The sequence below is a fragment of the Nematolebias whitei genome, chromosome 9 (genome assembly GCF_014905685.2).
Source record: "Nematolebias whitei isolate Nwh7 chromosome 9, NemWhi1, whole genome shotgun sequence".
Taxonomy (NCBI): domain Eukaryota; kingdom Metazoa; phylum Chordata; class Actinopteri; order Cyprinodontiformes; family Rivulidae; genus Nematolebias; species Nematolebias whitei.
The window spans coordinates 25,611,123-25,629,032 of NC_056506.1; the positions used below are offsets into that span (position 1 = coordinate 25,611,123).

General features: G+C 39.6%; 1 protein-coding gene across 1 annotated transcript in view; it reads left to right on the forward strand.

Annotated features, from left to right (window-relative positions):
* The first annotated feature begins 7,121 nt into the window (after window positions 1-7,121).
* Window positions 7,122-17,910, forward strand: part of LOC119414498 (SH3-containing GRB2-like protein 3-interacting protein 1) — a 42,505-nt gene continuing 31,716 nt past the window's right edge. The window contains exon 1 of the mRNA XM_037681594.1: window positions 7,122-7,493. Coding sequence (XP_037537522.1) covers window positions 7,484-7,493 — 10 coding nt within the window. The 5' untranslated portion in view covers window positions 7,122-7,483. The remainder of the gene's footprint in view (window positions 7,494-17,910) is intronic.

Here is a 17,910-nt window from a genome sequence, read left to right on the forward strand (position 1 = left end):
GTTCCCTGGATCATATACTCAGATCCATCCACCATGTTAAGGTGGTGGTTCTGTTAAGGAGATTCATTAATTTTATTCTTTTTTATTAATGTACAGTATAGTCACTTGTGTTGCATTGTTTTCCTTAATTTAAAAGAATAGTTATTGATTTTCCTCTGGTTGAGTGTTCCCCTGGATCTGATTTGTTTCATGTTGTCACTTTACACTCCTTTAATCAAATATGCAGTGTTTCAATTTAATTAAAAAATATACTTTTATCAAATATTATATGTTTGATATATTAAGATGGTTATATTAGCTAAAGTATTGTTCCATTCTTGTCCCAGTAAAGAAATAAAGACATTACTTAACATTCATTTTTTTCAGACTGCCACACACATAGTGGAGAACCGTGTCTTCCACATGTTCCGTTACTACAGCTTCAGCCGCATGAGGAAGAGTGCAGACTACTTCCTGCTGCAGTCCAACTCCCAGTACATCACCTGGTGGTCCACAGCCCTCAGTCTGCTCATCATCACCTCTGGCTACCTGCAGCTCCTCTTCCTCAGAAGCCTGTTTGTGAGCAGGCCGTGCACAGAGGATGAGAAGCCCCGTTGTTGACAGAGTCAACATCCCCTCCTCTCCAGATGTTTAGGAGCAGCAACTGGAAAACAGAAAAAAGAGATCTACCCAGGCTGTTGTCTTTGTGAGACCCGATATCTTTTCATATTAAAGAAGTGGTCCCCAAAACCAGAATGTTGTGTGGTTCTTTTCCCTTCCACTGGAGGAAAACAGGCTGTTCATTTTTTTAAACAACAGAATCTCATTAAATGAGAATGTTCACGTCATACATTTACATTTGGGTAATAAACAGAATCCAGTATCCGACAAAGTTAAGTCAGGTCCTCTGGACAGTTTCTTGTTGTTGAAACATTTCATCTTTCATCCAAAAACGTCATCAGTCTGAGGAGCTGCAACAAACTCAGTCTTATAAATAACACCTTCACATAGGGGGTCAACCAGGTGGATGGAGCTCAGATATCCTGACTCATGCTCAATAATCCAGGTAGAAAAATCTAAAAAAGTTAAGTCTGGTCCTCTGGACGGATAAAAAAAAAAAAAAAAAAAACTTGTTGAAACGTTTCATCTTTAATCCAAAATACTTGGTCAGTCTGAGGAGCTGCACTAAACTCAGTTTCATAAATAGCACCTTCTCATGGTGGATCAACCAGTTTGTTGTTGACATTCAAAACAAGCTGTTTACATGATAAGACTTATTACAGCTCCTCAGACTGACAAAGTCTTTTGGAGTAAAGATTAAATGTTTCAACAAGTTTTTTTTTTTGAATCCGTTCATTATCTTGGGGTTTTGTTCACGAGTCTGTGGAAAGTCATGTCTGGGCCTCCCTGCTCAAGCTGCTAGCCCCGAGACCCGACTTCGGAACAAGCGGAAGATAATGGATAGATGGATAACTCTAAATTGTCCCTAGGTGGTTAATGCCATAATTGCCCTCTTTTCATTGTGGCAGGAGATAACTGTCATTAAATGATCCATGTCCCAGCTTCTTCAGAATATGCAGATATGGAGAAAAATGGTGAGTTTTGTGGTGAGACTCTGGTCATATTTACTCATGAAGCAGGGAATCATGTCTTCTGTCAGCCACCAGGTGAAGCTCGACATGCCACAGCAAGAGAATAAGGTAGCAAAAAAAAAACCCAAAAAAACAACAACAACAACAAAAAACACAATAAATAAAAACCTGATAACACCTTCAGCAGACTGGCTGTTCTGCAGATCAGACTCTCCTTTGTTCTGTTTTTATATTACAGTAAGTATTCTGTCCCATTTCTTACCTAATGAATCAGAAAAAGTTGTTAGTAGTTTCAACCAGTAGGTGGCGGTCTTGACTCACAATGAGTCAACATATTTGCAGTAAATCAGAATCCAGTTTCCTGTGTCTGGAGGCTGATATGTAGGACTTTTCTAGTGTTTTTAAGTGGACACCTGTTTGTATGAGTGCAAAACCACGTAAGGTGTGTTACTGTCATTGTTATTGTTAGCAGTGGTCAATGGTAGAGAAAATACGAGTAACATTTCCAGTCCATAGAACGATTTATTCAGAATGACAAATTTGTATTAAATGTAACTTTAAAAACTATCCTGTGCCTCACGTTTGTGTTTTGTTCAGGCCTCAATGACTGAATGTTTAAAGCTCCACCAGAACTATCATTAGAATCACCATCAACTACATTAAACTACAGCCAAACTACTCTCTTAAGTCTTCAGAGATCAATATTTATAGGAAACTGCAGCCTGTCTGTGACTGATTATTGTGAGACACAGCTGTCTGTGATTGTGTGATAAACATGTGCTCTTTTTTCAGTCCACCTCGATTTGATGTGGACATGAACATGTTTGTGAACCCTCTGTGGACCTGTTCCTGGGTCTTTCTATCATAGAACTGGGACCCATCACCTGAGGCTCTCTCAGTGGAAGGACAACTAGTAGAACCCAGCGAGTTGCTCAACACAGCAGGTAAACCAGTAGTGACAATATTAGTAACCAAAATAACATTATAGAATACAGACAAGTTAAAATCCACTCGTACAGTGTAAGTCAGTGAATAAAAGTGTGTTTTTAAACATGACTTGAAAATGGTTGGAGAGGGAGCCTGACATGCAGTGGTAACTCGTTCTAGAGTTTAGGACCTGCAGCAGAGAAAGCCTGTCACTAGAGTTGCATTCAGGCCTAAAAGATCAGACCCAGCCAGGCCCGAGCCCATAGGAATTGTGTCCGAGCCCAATCCGACCCGAATAATTAACTCTAGAGGCCCGAACCCGAAGCAAACCTGATGTTATTTTTATTAAGCTTTTACTGCTTTTGTAAGCAAATCAGTTAGACGTGATAGTTTAAAAAACCTATTTCAAAGAAAGGAAGATATAAGATTTATTGTTTATTAACAAGTCACCAAATGGATATAAACATACAATATAAATACTCTACGATTATACATTACAGGCCGTAGACTGAGGAAGTCCTCTGGATGGGGGACGAAATGTTTCTCACTTAAAGAAACTGGTCCAGATGACATGATTTAACTATTTTTGATGAGGCTGTTATACAGATGAACAAAAATATTTTTAGAGCAAAATTATTTGGAAAAATGCCGAACAAGGTTGTTTTATTTTAGACCTAAAAGAAAGTTGTGCAAAATTAACCTGAGTCATGAACTGCTGCGCTCTATTGTCTGTTTTCCTCATCCTCAACATATAAACTTACTGTCTCCTCCTCTACAAGTAGATTAACACAATTTTATATCACACATTCTCATTTAGTTTTCGTTGTGCTGTATGGTTTGTAAAACCACAAGAAGCCCAAGCCTGCCCCGCCCCGCCCCGCCCATCAAGCACTCAACTTTAGCCCGACTCTGTCCAAATTTCGGGCCATAAATCATTCTCTATTTGTCACCTCTGAGCTTTAAACGAGTGCCTGGAACCAGTAAAAGCTTCTGGCCTGCTGAACTAAGGGAGTGCTGTGGGACATATGGCTGCAGCAGATCATAGGAGCGCATAAGAAAACAAGAACAATAAAGTTAATAAAATTAATTAAACTTAATCTGTTGATTTTCTCTGGTTCAGATGAGTGCAATTACAATGTGGATTCAACGAGCAGAACTTCAGCTCAACGATGAACCCAGGGGAGAGACAGATGTCCTCTACATCCACACCTACAACCCCCGTAAACACAGGAGGGTGGATGAGGAGGTGATGGAGCTCCTGACAGTCTGAGGAGTCAACCAGCAGGAGCCTGAGGAGACACTGGAGCAACTGAAGTCTGTCCAACAGGGTTTTAAGGCTTCAATGACACAGATGCTCAGTAAAGTTTAATTTTTACATGAAATGGTGTTTTTGCACATTTACACAACTTTTCATGTTTGAAGAGCTGATGAACTCAAGCACCAGTTCTTGAGCTTTTGTTTTTTAAACTCTTAACTTTTCATGTTAATTTGTTCATATAACAATGTTCACCCTGAAGTTTTCACATATTTGGTAACTGATTATTTTTACTTCGTTAATAAAATGTTATTTGAATACTAATGTCTGAGCCGTTATTATTAACCACGAGCTGTGAGCAATAGATGAATCAAAGAAAATGAAACAGTAAATTATGAGAAACTCTTAATGATACACAAGTATTCTCACAGAGAATAACTCAACACTTTATGCACTGCTAATTTACCAAAAAGTTTCTTGCAAAGGTCCCAAGAAAATGACATTCATAATTACATCAGATGTGCTCAGAACCAGGTCTGCAGCACAAAAAGACCATTTCATCTCCCACACCGTGCAGCTCTGGCTGTTCCTGCACATTTCTGAAGCGTAAATGATGCAGAAAGCTGCTGCAGCATCGATCCTGGGGTCCAGCAGACCATGAAGACGTCTCCACCTGAACTTCAGTTGTCTGAAGGTTTGCTCACCTCCACCTAGTTCCAGTCTTCAAGATCCCAAGTTAAAAAAGGTGTGCAAAAGTAAAAAATAAAGTATGTAAATATGAGGCCGCATTCCATCATCAATCTACTATTTACCACTACTATTTTATTTATGCAGCACTTTAAAATAACCACAGCTGCAACAAAGTGCTGCACATGTAAAATTAAGAACATTTAAACACAAAATGAAGAATAAAAAGTGTTAAAACAGTAAGACCAATAAAAACAGTAGTAAAAATAAATCAGAGCAAGTCTCAAGATGTGTCAAAAACCAGAGAATAAAAATGTGTATTTAAAATAATATGATATATATAGTATCGTAACAAGGCTATTTTGAAGTGAGGTTTAGTAAGATATTAATGAATAGTTAATATCTTACCTGTTGTTGATGCTGTATCTCTCAGTTTGGAGAAAAATAATTTGAAAAATATTTCCAGCTTTACTTTGGGCCTTTTTTAAAACAAGTTTTTCTGAGGCTAAAAGCAACAAACTGTTTTTTAATTTATTTTTTGTCTTTGGTTCTTTTTTTTTTTTTTAGCTTATAAGTTTTGTCAAAACTAAGGTTGATTAAAAAGCTGTCTGCAACAGGTAAAACATTAATTGTTCATAACTTTTCCCCAGAACCCCACTTCAACATATCTTGTCCACAAATCCAAGGACAGCATAATGTTCAGTAACTAACCAGAAAAAAACAGATCCTTCATTCGAAGATTTAAACATTTTCATAGTTTCCATAACGGACCAAATTATGTTTTTATAATTTTTTATCTTAACTGTGCCAGCTGAAATATTTAGAGCCAGTAATTTAATTTCTTGAAGTTTGTACTGAATCTACACAAATATTTAATAATAAAATGTAAAGTAACACAGTGATAACTCTAAAAAAAAAAAACAGATTAAATCTGCTGAACAAACTGAAATCGAGTTGTTAAAACTCAGAAGCTAATTGTAGGAAAAGAATGGCTCGAAATAGTCAAAGGTTAGCGAAAAGTAGCATATTGCTAGCTAAAAGCAGCAAAAATTTAGCTAATAGTAGAAAATGGTTATAGCTAGAAGCTAAATGTAGCAAAAGACTAGCTAAAACTAGTGAAAAGCTACATAAAACTAGAATATTGGCTGAAAGCAGCAAAAAGTTAGCTAAAAGTAGAAGGCTGGTCAAAAGTTAAACGCAACAAAAAGCTTTATAAAAGCTAACAGTACAACAGCTAAAAGCTAAAAGCAGCATAAGAAGGCAGAAAAAGAGCCTGCAGCTAAAGAGCAGAACAATGTTTTTGAAAGAAATGGAGTTCTTGATGGATTTCTACAGTATAAATACTTGTAATAAAGTTCAATATTTCAAACAATTTTAAAAGTTAAAGCCCCAAAGTCACAGCAGTCATCTCCTAAATAAGCTGAAAGAGCTAAACAAAGTTGATGACGTAGTTAGATTATAAAACACGTCCAAGAAAGTAGAGCAGGTGTCTCACAGAGGCCCATCTTAAGGACAGTCCACCTTTTTTAATATTTATATATATATATATATATATATATATATATATATATATAATTACTTAATTAATTAATTAATTTATGAAGAACAACAATTTACAAACAAACCAAATTAAACAATGTAATACAAAGTAACTATTAAATTTCACAGGTTGAGATGAATACATTCAAAAAATATAAAATAATACAAACAATTTACGTAACAAGGAACAAGTTTACATCAAATCAAAGTTATTCATCAAAGTATAAGTTTGTTGAGCAGATTTACTTTTAACCAAATTAAGACTCACAAAAACATTTCAGGTAGTTTTCCCAATGACATAAATTTGGATTCACCTAAAAAAAAAAAAAATCTACATTTATGAACAAAAAAACTTTTCTAGTACTATTAGGTTATTAAAAATTATATTTTAGAGTTTTGAAAATAAATACCAAATTTTATAATTGTTAAAGTCAGAGCTGGTAGTTCAATTCCCTGGGTCTGAAGCCAACCCCACATACTGCTCCAAGTCTTCAGTGACACTACAGAGGAAGAAGAGGATCTAGTCAGGTCATCTGGACCAACTCTCTTTTCTTTTTTATATTTTCGTCAGAGTCGACAGGGGAGAGAGCGGGCTCAGAAACCATCTTATCACCAGCAAACTGGTTGGTCCACTATGAGTGTGCTGCTTGTGGGACTGAGTTTATTGTAGCTCCTCGGACTGATGAAATCCTTTGGATGAAAGAAACGTCTCAACAAAAACAGAAACCATCCAGATGACCTGACTGAACTTTGTTGGATTTTTTACCTGGATTACTGAGCATGAACTTTGACCTCCTCTGCATTATCACAGCATGTGCACCCAGCTGTCAAATTTAAATCTAGTTCTGATAAAAGCATAGTGGGGCGGATGTCGTTTAGAATTTTAAAATGGACTTCCTTAACTTTTGGAGGAAGTGAAAAATAAATATATTTTGTCCTACTTTTAGAAATGATATCCATTCTAAAATCCTTAAAAATATAATGCCGTTCTAACCAGAACACAACTTCTTCTGTAAAAATCCTCATAAGGACAGTCCACCTGCAAGACAGAGGCATCATGGGACTGCCGTCACGTGACCAGGCTGCCACGGATTGGTTTAGGTCAGCTGTGACGTCAGAGCCCCGCCTTCTCATTTGTCCCCCTCAGCACCACCCAGCCCTCTCCCTGACAGATGGTTAATGGTTCCGTTAGGCGGTCTGGGGTCCATTCAGCCCATTGAAGACCCACCCCCCACCTTCGGAGCTGCAGCAGCCTCCTCTGGTTCCTCCTTCCTCGGACTCCTCCGCTGCTCCTGCCGCCTCCGACCTCAGCCCTGCGGCTGCGGGTAAGGTGGGCCTGAGTGGTGGTGGTGGTGCTGGGGGGTGGAGTGCAGGAGCTCCACACCGTGCTTCGCAGGACATCTGTGCAGATGAGCTATGTCCTGCATCTTCTGACCGGCCGGAAGTCTTCTTTTCTGGATGTTCCTGCGCTGCAGAGGGCCACGTAGGATGAGAATCTGCAGCCATGATGCAAGGTAACGGATCAGGACTCCTCTGAGTCCTGCTGGGCCCATTACAGCTAGTCAATCCTAGGATGTGATCTGTCAGGCTGTGGGGAGCAAATGAAGTGCGCGCGCGCGTGTATGTGCGTGACATTGAGTGTAACAGATTTATAGAAGGACAATGATGGCGGCTGTGTGTTGTGGTGTTTACATGAGCTCACATCAGAGCTGAACATCTGACCCAGATGCTGCCATCAGAATCAGAACGCATGGACAGAGTGACGTCAATAAATCAAAGATTATCCCGGGCCTCCCTTTGATAAGAGATCAAATAAAGGTTAATAATAATAAAACATATTAATACAAATCATGGATTTTGTTCTGCTTGGCATGTGCAGGGTCCATGGACATTCCTGCCATTTTGGATTCTGTGTAAAATATATGAACTGTTAATATCTTACCTGTTGTAGATAACTATTTCAATGGGTTCAGATATTTGATGAGCTAACAGCTAGTCCTAGCAGGACCAAGACAAAATGTTTTGCAGCATTTCATGTAAATGCTGTGTTATAAACTTTGCTGTCAGTTTCACATTATATGGTTATTTATGTGGGTCTAATTATGGATCTGTGCATCCCCACCAAGACGACAACAACAGGGGCTGCATCAGAGGTAAAAGAGATGGTACCCTTGTGAAATGAAGGAGAAGAGGACAGCGTGTTGTGCTACCTACATTGTGAGATGGCTGTGCAACAGCATGGATGAAACTGATCCGTTACTGCAGTCCAGTGAAGTCTTCTGAGGAGTTCTGGCCTGTTCTTAGTGACACGTGGCTACATGATGGAATCAACTGCACGATGGAGGAGCTGCAAGATAATCAGCTGATCAGGTCAGATCAGGGCACGGAGCGTGTAGCAACACTAGAGGAGGAGGGCTGTGTTTGTACATCAACATGAGCCGGTGTAACCATGTAAGATAAGAAGTTAGAACTTCATTGATCCCGCAGGAAATTGTGAAACAGCATCGCAAAACATTGTTCAAAGTAACTAGAATCTGTTATGGCTTTTTGCAGACCCTTCTACACTTGGAGAGAATTCTCTTCAGTTGTTTTAACAGGAGTTTACCTCCCAGCCCAACCACACTCTATTAGTTATGGGTGATTTTAACAACTGCTGCCTAACACAGGAAGTAGCTGAATACAAACAGCTGGTTAACTGTGTCACTCGTGATGGGAAAATGCTGGACTGCTTCTACTCCAATATACAAAAGTTCTCTCTGTGCATGCGTGGGTTTTCTCCCAGGTACTCCAGTTTCCTCCCACAGACCAAAACTATGCATGTTAGGTTGATTGGTAACTCTAAATTGTCTCTAGGTGTGAGTGAGAGAGTGAATGTTTGTTTGTCTCTATATGTCCCAGTGATGGACTGGAAACATGTCCAGGGTGTCCCCTGCCCCTCACACTGTGATTGCTGTATATGGACACCGGTGACCCCTGTGACCCAAAATGGAAGTAACGGGTAAAAGATAATGGATGGATGATAAATGGTAAATGGACTGTACTTATATAGCGCCTTTCTATCTTATTTCAAGATACTCAAAGCTCTTTACAACAATCTGTGTCCTCATTTACCCGTTCATACAGCACTCTACTAGATCTCTACAAAGCTAATTGAACAAATCATTCTAAATAGACTAATCGGTGCTTTATCACATTCATACACTGATGGGACACACATCAGAGCTTATGAGGGGTTCAGTGTCTTGCCCAGGAACACTTCAATATGTGACTGCTGGTGGATTCGAACCCCCAACTCTCGCATTGGAGGACGACTGCTCTAACCACTCAGCCACAGCCGCCCCAATGGATGGATGGATAAACTCTGAATGCCAGAAAATGCCTTGTAACCGCTACCTTCCTACCGGCCATTGCCTATGGTGACATTATTTACATGAATGCCCCTGCCAGCTCCTTGCAGATGTTGGATGCTGTTACCATGGTGCACTGAGATTCATACTGGTTGTAACTACCGTACCCATCACTGCACCCTGTACTCCTTGATCAATTGGTCATCATTGTCTACTCATAGGCTCTCACACTGGTTCATGTTCATCTCTAAATCCCTCCTTGGTCTACCTTCTTATATCTCCTCCCACGTGTCACGTCATCAGTGCAGTTACAACGTGCGCTCTCAGGCCATCATTACCCGCAACGTTCCCTCATTGCAGACTGAACTTGACAAAAGGCCTTTTCCTATTCAGCTCCTGCAACCTGGAACACCTTGCAACAAGAACTGAAGTTGTCCTCTTTGATTTCTTTAAGGGGCTTTAAACATTTGATAATGTCAATAGAAAAATCAAAGCAAATATGTTCTTGTTTTTAGGATTTCACCCTGTTTTATGACACCCTGATTTATTGTTTTGTATACTACTCTTGTTTTTACTGCATTTGCACTGTAGTTTATTGTTGTCATTGTTTACTGTTGTCTGTACTTTATATGTTCTGTGTGGAACAGGTCTCTCGTCAATGAGTCATCGTGGCTCAATGAGGCTAGCCTGTATAACTAAAGGTTGAATGAATGAATGAGTAGTTCTGTTAGCAGTGGGGTTTTGTTAGCAGTGGGGTTCTGTTAACTACATGGTCCTCTTAGCAGCATAGTCCTGTTAGCAGCATGGTACTATTAGCAATGTAGTTCTGTTAAAAGCGCAGTCCTGTGCAATGCGAGCCTGTTAGCAATGCAGTTCTGTTAGCAGTGTAGTCTTGTTTGCAGAGTGGTTCTGTTAGCAGTGAGTTTCTCTTAGCAGTATGGTCCTGTTAACAAAGTGGTCCTGATAGCAGTGAGGTTCTGTTAGCAGCACGGTGCTGTTAGCAGAGTGGTTCTGTTAGCAGTGAGGTTCTGTTAGCACTATGGTCCTGTTAGCAGAGTGATCTGTTAGCAGATTGGTTTTGTTAGCAGAGTAGTTCTGTTAGCAGATTGGTTTTGTTAGCAGAGTAGTTCTGTTAGCAGATTGGTTTTGTTAGCAGTGATGTTCTGTTAGCAGTATGGTCCTGTTAGCAGAGTGGTTCTGTTAGCAGTGAGGTTCTGTTAGTTGTATGGCCCTGTTAGCAGAGTGGTTCTGTTAGCAGAGTGGTTCTGTTAGCAGCATGGTCCTGTTAGCAGCGTAGTCCTGTTAGTAGCATGATACTGTTAGCAGTCTGGTTCTATTAGCATCACAGTCCTGTTAACAGTGTGGTTCTGTTAGCAGTGAGGTTCTCTTAGCAGCACGGTCCTGTTAGCAAAGTGGTCCTGTTAGCAGAGTGCCTATGCTATGTTATCTAAACATTAGCTGGTCTGGCAAGACAACGACTGAAGAAGGCCATCAGATCTGCAAAGTAGGGGTTTGGAGCTAAGATTGAGACAGCCTCATTCTCCAGAGACTCCAAAGAGGTTTTGGAGGACTTTTTTTTAAAATTTACCCTTTATTTATCCAGGTTAGTCTCATTGAGCCACGAGAACTCATTTTCAAGAGAGACCTGTTTAGGGAGCACATGGTGGGGGTTAAGGGCCTTGCTCATGGGCGAATGAGGGTGGGGGCAAGTGTGGGTGTTTCACCTACCCCACCCACAATTTTGATGTTGTCGGGGCCGGGGCGTGAACCGGCGAGGCGATCTTCGGATCACAGGCCCACCTCTCTAACCTCTGCGCCACCACTCCCCCAACACCTTTGACTTGCAACACCTTTATCAACAAACGTATGCAGACCTCCACCATCTCTTCCTCTAACCTTGCTGATGAGCTTAATCAGTTCTTTAACAGCTTTGATACGCCTAACAACACATTGTTCTATTTGGATCCTGATCCTCTCTACTCCCCTCCACCACCTCTATCCTTCACATCCATATACATGACACAGATCCAAGATCATGGTCAGATACTGCTGGTAGCAGTTCAAACTCCTCTTCTGCACCTCTCATCTCCTCCTTCCACTCATGGGCCCCCCGGCCCCCAGTGACCCTTTCATTTTCTTTATTTAACCAGATTTAAACCCCCCACTGAGATCAAGATCTCAGTTCCAACAGGGACCTGGGTAATGATGTATCATTTCAAGCTGTTGAGAAGATATTTTGCAAACTAAATATACAGAAGGCTGCTGGTCCAGAAGGAGTATCTTCAGCTGTTTTGAAGTTTGGATGGGCACAGTTAGCTCCTGCGTTCTTCTGGATATATAAAAAGTCCATCTGACAGCATTATGCCCCCCATTGCTGGACAAGAGCTATCATTAGCCCAGTGCTAAAGAAGGTTTAAGTCACATATCTGAATGACAATTGTCCTATAGCCCTCACTTCAGTAACCATGACGTGTTTTGAAAAACTGATTTTGCCCTTCCTCAGAAGCACTGCTGTCCACCGTCTGGCCCCTTTACAGTTCACTTACAGGTCAAGCTGCTCTGTGAATGATGTTCAGCACTTTGTTTCAGCTGTGGCTGTGTTAAAGCGCTTTATAAATAAAGTTGATGATGATGCTGTGAATCTCAGCCTTCACCATCTTCTGGAGCACCTGGACAGGAAGAACCGCAGTGCTTGAATCTCTTTTTTAGACTTTCATTTACCCTTTATTTATACAGGTAGACTTAGTTTTACCTTCAATACAAACATCCCGCTTCAGATACAGATGTTTGCAACTACAGGTCAACTTCAACAACTTCAGCAGCTACAGATCCTTTTGGCCATCTGCAAACTGATTACAGACACCAACAGGTCTCAAAAGGTCATGTGTGGTACTCATCTGTCTACCCATATCACCACCAACACGGGGGCTCAACAGGGAGGTTTATTCTCTTTGTATCTGCTTGCTCTGTAATTAATTATCTTCATTCTATTGACCTTTCTGCAAAGCTTGTAAAATATGCTGATGACATCCTGAACCTGGGCCTTATCACCAATGATGATGAGATGACTGACAGAAATTGCATTTCAGAGCTAACCGTGTGGTGTACAGAAAGTCAGGCAGCTGTGGCTGAGTGGTTAGAGTAGTCATCCTCCAATGCAAGAGTTGGGGGTTTGATTCCACCAGCAGTCACATGTTGAAGTGTCCCTGCAAGACACTGAACCCTCATTGCCTCTGATGTGTGTCCCATTGGTGTATGAATGTGATCTAAAGTTAAGTCAAGTCAACTTTGTTTATAAAGCACATTTAAAACAGCAGCTCTTACCAAAGTGCTTATTATTAGTGCTAAATAAGTATTTAGTAGTATTTAGTCCTTGTAGAGATCTAGTAGAGTGCTGTATGAATGGGTAAATGAGGACACAGATTGTGTAAAGCACTTTGAGTATCTTGATAAGATAGAAAGGTGTTTTATATAAGTACAGTCCATTTAGTCAATTTACCAAAATAACCTGGAGTTAAACACCAACAAAATGGCTGAGATATCTCAAGCACTGCTGTTAAAAAGGTAGAATCTGCCATGTTCTAGGCATCCCCTTCACCAAGGACCTGAAATGGACAGAACACTCAAACATGGTTGTTAGGAGGCCCCACAGGAGGATGCATGCACTTTGGGTTTTTTTGTTGGTGGTGCAGTTATCAGTTATTTTGACAGAAATGTAAAATTTCTGCTTGAGCCTGTCCTTGAAGTGCTAAAGCTAGTTGCTACTGCTTTTCACCTGTAACTAAGCAAATAATTCTGTGTAAATACCGGCATAGCTTTTGCATGGACTACTCTGAATCTTTGGATGTTCGTGATCCAAGTTGTTCATGATCTCATTCAGACCAGCCTTTTGCACAATGGGTCCTGTCAGAATTAAACTGCATCGCTCCAAACTCATTCTCACACTTCACAGTGGCCCTTTAAGTTACCCCTTTAAAGTGGCTTTTGTCAGGCAAAGCCCTCCAGTTAGCCAACCATGATTCTTTGCTAGGTATATCTTGACTGCCGTTACTTGGATGCAGTTAGTAACATTCAGTGTAATTAAGACAAAATCATGGCTACAAGAGCATTCTCACCTTTATAACCACTTTACTAAGTGGATAAAAAACTGTTCTATAGAAACACTCTTGTCCTTTATAAAATGTGACTAAGCTGCAATCTTTTCAAAGTAAAAATATAAATGTGAAGAGCTGTGTGACTCATTCACACACTTACCTTTACGAATAAATTGCAATACGCAGCTACAAAAAGTAATTTCTTTGAACCTCAAATATAAAATTAGAGTCAAATTCATACACAGCCCACTTTTCTCCAGATAACTCTATCCCAGTTCAATCCACTATTTATTATTTGCACAAAACTTGATTGCTAATGAATCTGTTCAATCCTTTGGGTAGTACTTTTAACATGAAGAGACTTCTAGCACAACCAGAGCCAGGAAGGACAGGTTTTTGCATCATCTAACTGGAGGCATAAGTGTCAGAGATCTGATGGCAGAGGATCCGATACAAACTCAGAAAGGTTTTTAAAATGTATGAGTAAATAAACAAGCTTCTGGTGTCTCAGGTCCAGGGGCAGGAACTGTATCTAAAATCATACAGAGGGGAAAGGTTAGTGTTTGACAGAATAATGAGTAGTTATCTGAATACAGACGGTCTGATGAAACACTAACCTTTCTTGTTGTAACGGGACGCTCCAGCGGAGACACAGAGCTGCAGAAGCCAAGGGAAGTCCAGAGGCGTAGTCGAGGATGAGCAGGGTTCATACACGGGATCCGAAGAGGAGACAGTACCGATAGGGAGAGGCAAAGGCAGAATCCAAAAACAGGCGGAGGTCGTTAACAAAGTCAGATGGCTGAGGCACAAAAAGGGACAGGCAAAAAGTGTGGTCAAAGGAAACAGGTGTGGATCAAGATTAAAGAGCGGTGAACAAGGAGAGTACGCTGGATAACTGTGGCTGGAAGCAATCAGTTGATCTGGCAACGTAGTGGAGAAAGCAGGAAGTATATATAAACCCAGAAACAGGTGGAAACCATCAGCAGCAATCAGAGAGAGAGGTGTGGCATGTAAAGAGACTGGCAGAAGCAGCAGAGGAAAAACTCCAGGAGAGCAGAGAAGAAAAAGTCAAACCGTGAACAGAGTGATGAGTAAAAGGAAAAAACAGAGTGTAAACTGGACAATAAGACAAAGCAGAAATACAAACAAGCATAAGAAAATCAGGCAAGAAATGCCTTTGAAGAAAAGTTAAGATAGCAATGTATTATGTTGTAGTACTAAAATAGTTAGACTGAAAAAATAAGACTTTTGATGGTGTAATGATCAAATATTTCTCCCAAAACTCAAAAAGTTTGTTAAAGTTTGTTAGGTTGTATACATTAAAACTTGTTACAACAAGTTGTAACTTTTATTTTTCACAAAAAAAGAAAATAAAGAAAATTGAGTGTTTAAGGTAATAGAATAAACCAATTTCAAAAACTGTAAAATGGGTGTTCTACAAGGCTTGGTTTTAGGATCACTGTTTTCTTTTTTTTTTTTGTACCTTTTGTATTCTGAGTCTGCAGGTCTTTTCAGCACTTGGAAAACCAAACTCTGTCCTAAAAATTTCAATTGGGTTTTGTTTCGGACTCCCATCTATATTTGAATGTCATAAATTAAGACAATCTTTCCAAGTAGTGGCATGGCTAACTCAGCATTCAATTTTTTTTTTTTTTTAAAGACCAACCAAAAATAGCTTTTTGTTATAAGCTTGTATACATTTCTATGATTACTTTGTTAACTTGTAACACTATTTTTGAAAAAGACAATGAAAATAACAGACATTCACAATTAAAGGTCTAGCATTTAATAAAGCACAGTGTTAAAATTAGGAACATCCTCATCATGAGAAGTAATGTTATTGTCATTTTAATTAAATCTTGAAAATAACTATATGTAATCTCACAATATTGGAAGTTTACACAAGATCAGTTGGTGCTGCTCAGAGTATGTGTTGGGAATGACTCTCAGCAACTACAAAATCAAATCTGAACAAAAAAATCTGTAAAACTGTTTTCTATGGTTAGCTGTCAGTCAGCTGTAGATGTTACATCCAGTGATTAACTTCAGAAAGTTTCAATACAATTTCTCAAGTAGTTTGACATTTTGCAAACACTTCAGACAAATGAACACAAGCAGAAACAGATATTTTACCTGTTGACAGTGGGTGATAAAGAGTAAAGCTAGAACAAGGAGATGGGTGATGGCATCTTGGAACATAGTCCAGCAGCCTAAATAAGTGCAGCAGATAGTCACTGAGGAGAAACAAAAAGTATAGAAACATTAGAGCTATTTCAATATTCTTTTAATAAATATTTAAAATAATCTGTTGTCACAGCAATAATTTTTATCTAGCTTTTTTGCATCAGCTAAGACAGAATGCTTTTTGTTTTAGCTACATTTCAACAGGTTAAAAAGAGACTTGTTTTCATTGGAGACATCAGATTTTCCAAGCTTTTTTGCTGTTTTAACACTTAAATATTTGAAAGCATGTCTTTAACGCTTTTAGACTGATTCTCACTCAAGACCTCTGGTTGCAACAAAATAATGTTCTGAAATTACATTGTGTCCGATGACCCACTCCTTTGAGAGCCAAACGAGTGGGTGGAGAGGCTCGACATTGTAGTGATGCCAGGATCAGGATATCAGCCAGTGGAAGGATCAGAATTTGATAGTAATGTGTTGGCTTGTCAAAAGTTACCTCAGTGTTTACATGAACATTCAGAGGAAGTCTGTTTGAATTATGAGTCATGGCAGATACATACATGAGGATTTAATTTCTGTACCTGACTGCACAGTTAGAAAACTGCCCACCAAAGTATTTACAGTTGAAATCATGTGTTTTCATTCACTGTACAAAAAGACAGACCATTGTTTGTTTGACATTTAATCAGAGTATACCTTTTCTGTTTTAAGGCAGTTAGGATTCTCAAAATTATTTTTATTTCCTAAATGTCTGAATAATAAGAGGGAGAATTAATTTTATTACTTTCTCCAAAGTCACAAGTTAACATCCATTTTCTTAATAATGAGATGTTTGCATAATTTCACATAATTTCCTTCCTCATTCCATCTACTTTGTGACGTACACCAGCCTTTCATGCACTTCCCAAAATAGACACGAGTAAAGAAAATTATGTGAAAATATTCAAACATCTCAATATAACATCCAGAAAGTTAAAACTTTTTGTGAAGCGTACAAGTCCCATCTGCAAACCAGCCACTAGGGAGCACAAGCCAGTGTATCTCTTGTTCTGGTCCCAAGCGCCCGGTTTACGATGAGGGTTGTGTCAGGAAGGACATCTAATGTAAAACTTCTGACAAAACAAACATGCAAGTCTGTTTAAATGATACTGGATCAGTTGAGGCCTGCATTTACAACTATTGCTAATGATGTGTTGATAAGCAGGGTGCTGGTGGAAACTGTGCTGATAGGTAATTCCCACCTTAAAAAAACCAAACAGACAACACAGTGTGAGTTCACAACCGAGCTTTTGCAAAAGGGGAGTCACAGTCACAACTGTGTTAAGGCTGTGAGCTGAGAACTCCAAAGACTTTCAGCATCTGCTTGTTTTTTGTTGTCGCACAGAAAGGAGTGAAAACTGGACATCTTTATTATGCAGGCATTTTAGATTACACAACGAGGGCAAGGTGGTCTAGAACATTTTGGTTTATGATTAAACGCTTACATGGGTGTGAGTAATGAGTTCCTGATACCATTGTATCAGTGAATTCTGCTTCGTACACACAGTTAAGAAAAACAATTACAGTGTGAGATTGATAATGTGAGATTGATCAAATATGAGTTGATATGTATAAAACCCTGACATCTGTGGTTTTACAAAAAGAAACAGTTCTCAGAAACTGCTGCGTGAGTGAACTTTATCAGTTCCTGACAGTTGGTTTAACTTTGCAAGTTCACAGATTTAAAGTCGAGCAGGCACTCTAAGACAAAGTTTGACAAAGTTTGATAAAGTTTTTAAGATACGAAAACCCTACCACATGCTACTGTTAGTCAAAGATCATGAGGAGGGAAACGTGTCAGGAGACAGAGGGAGAAGAGGAAAGTCAACTGTAGGACTGAATATAGCAACTGTAAAGGTAGGGACATTGACAAGCAAAGGTAGAGAACTGGTTAGCATGATGCAGAGAAGGAAGGTAGATGTACTATGTGTGTAAGAGATCAGGTGGAATGGCAGCAAGGCTCACAGCAGTGGGACAGGGTTTAAACTGAGGGGATGAGGAAGTGATGGGTAGGTTTGGTGTCAAGGAAAGAAACCAGGAAGGACAGATGGTGGTGGATTTTGCCGAGAATGGGAATGGTTGTAGTCGGCACTTATTTCCAAAAGAGGGAAGAACATATAGTGACCTATAATAGTGGAGGAAGGAGTACACAGGTTAAGTACATTTTGTGTAGAAGAGGAAACCTTAGGGAGCTTGGGGACTGTAAGGTTGTGACAGGGGAGAGTGTGGCCACAGAATAAGATGGTTGTGTGTAGAACAACTGTTGT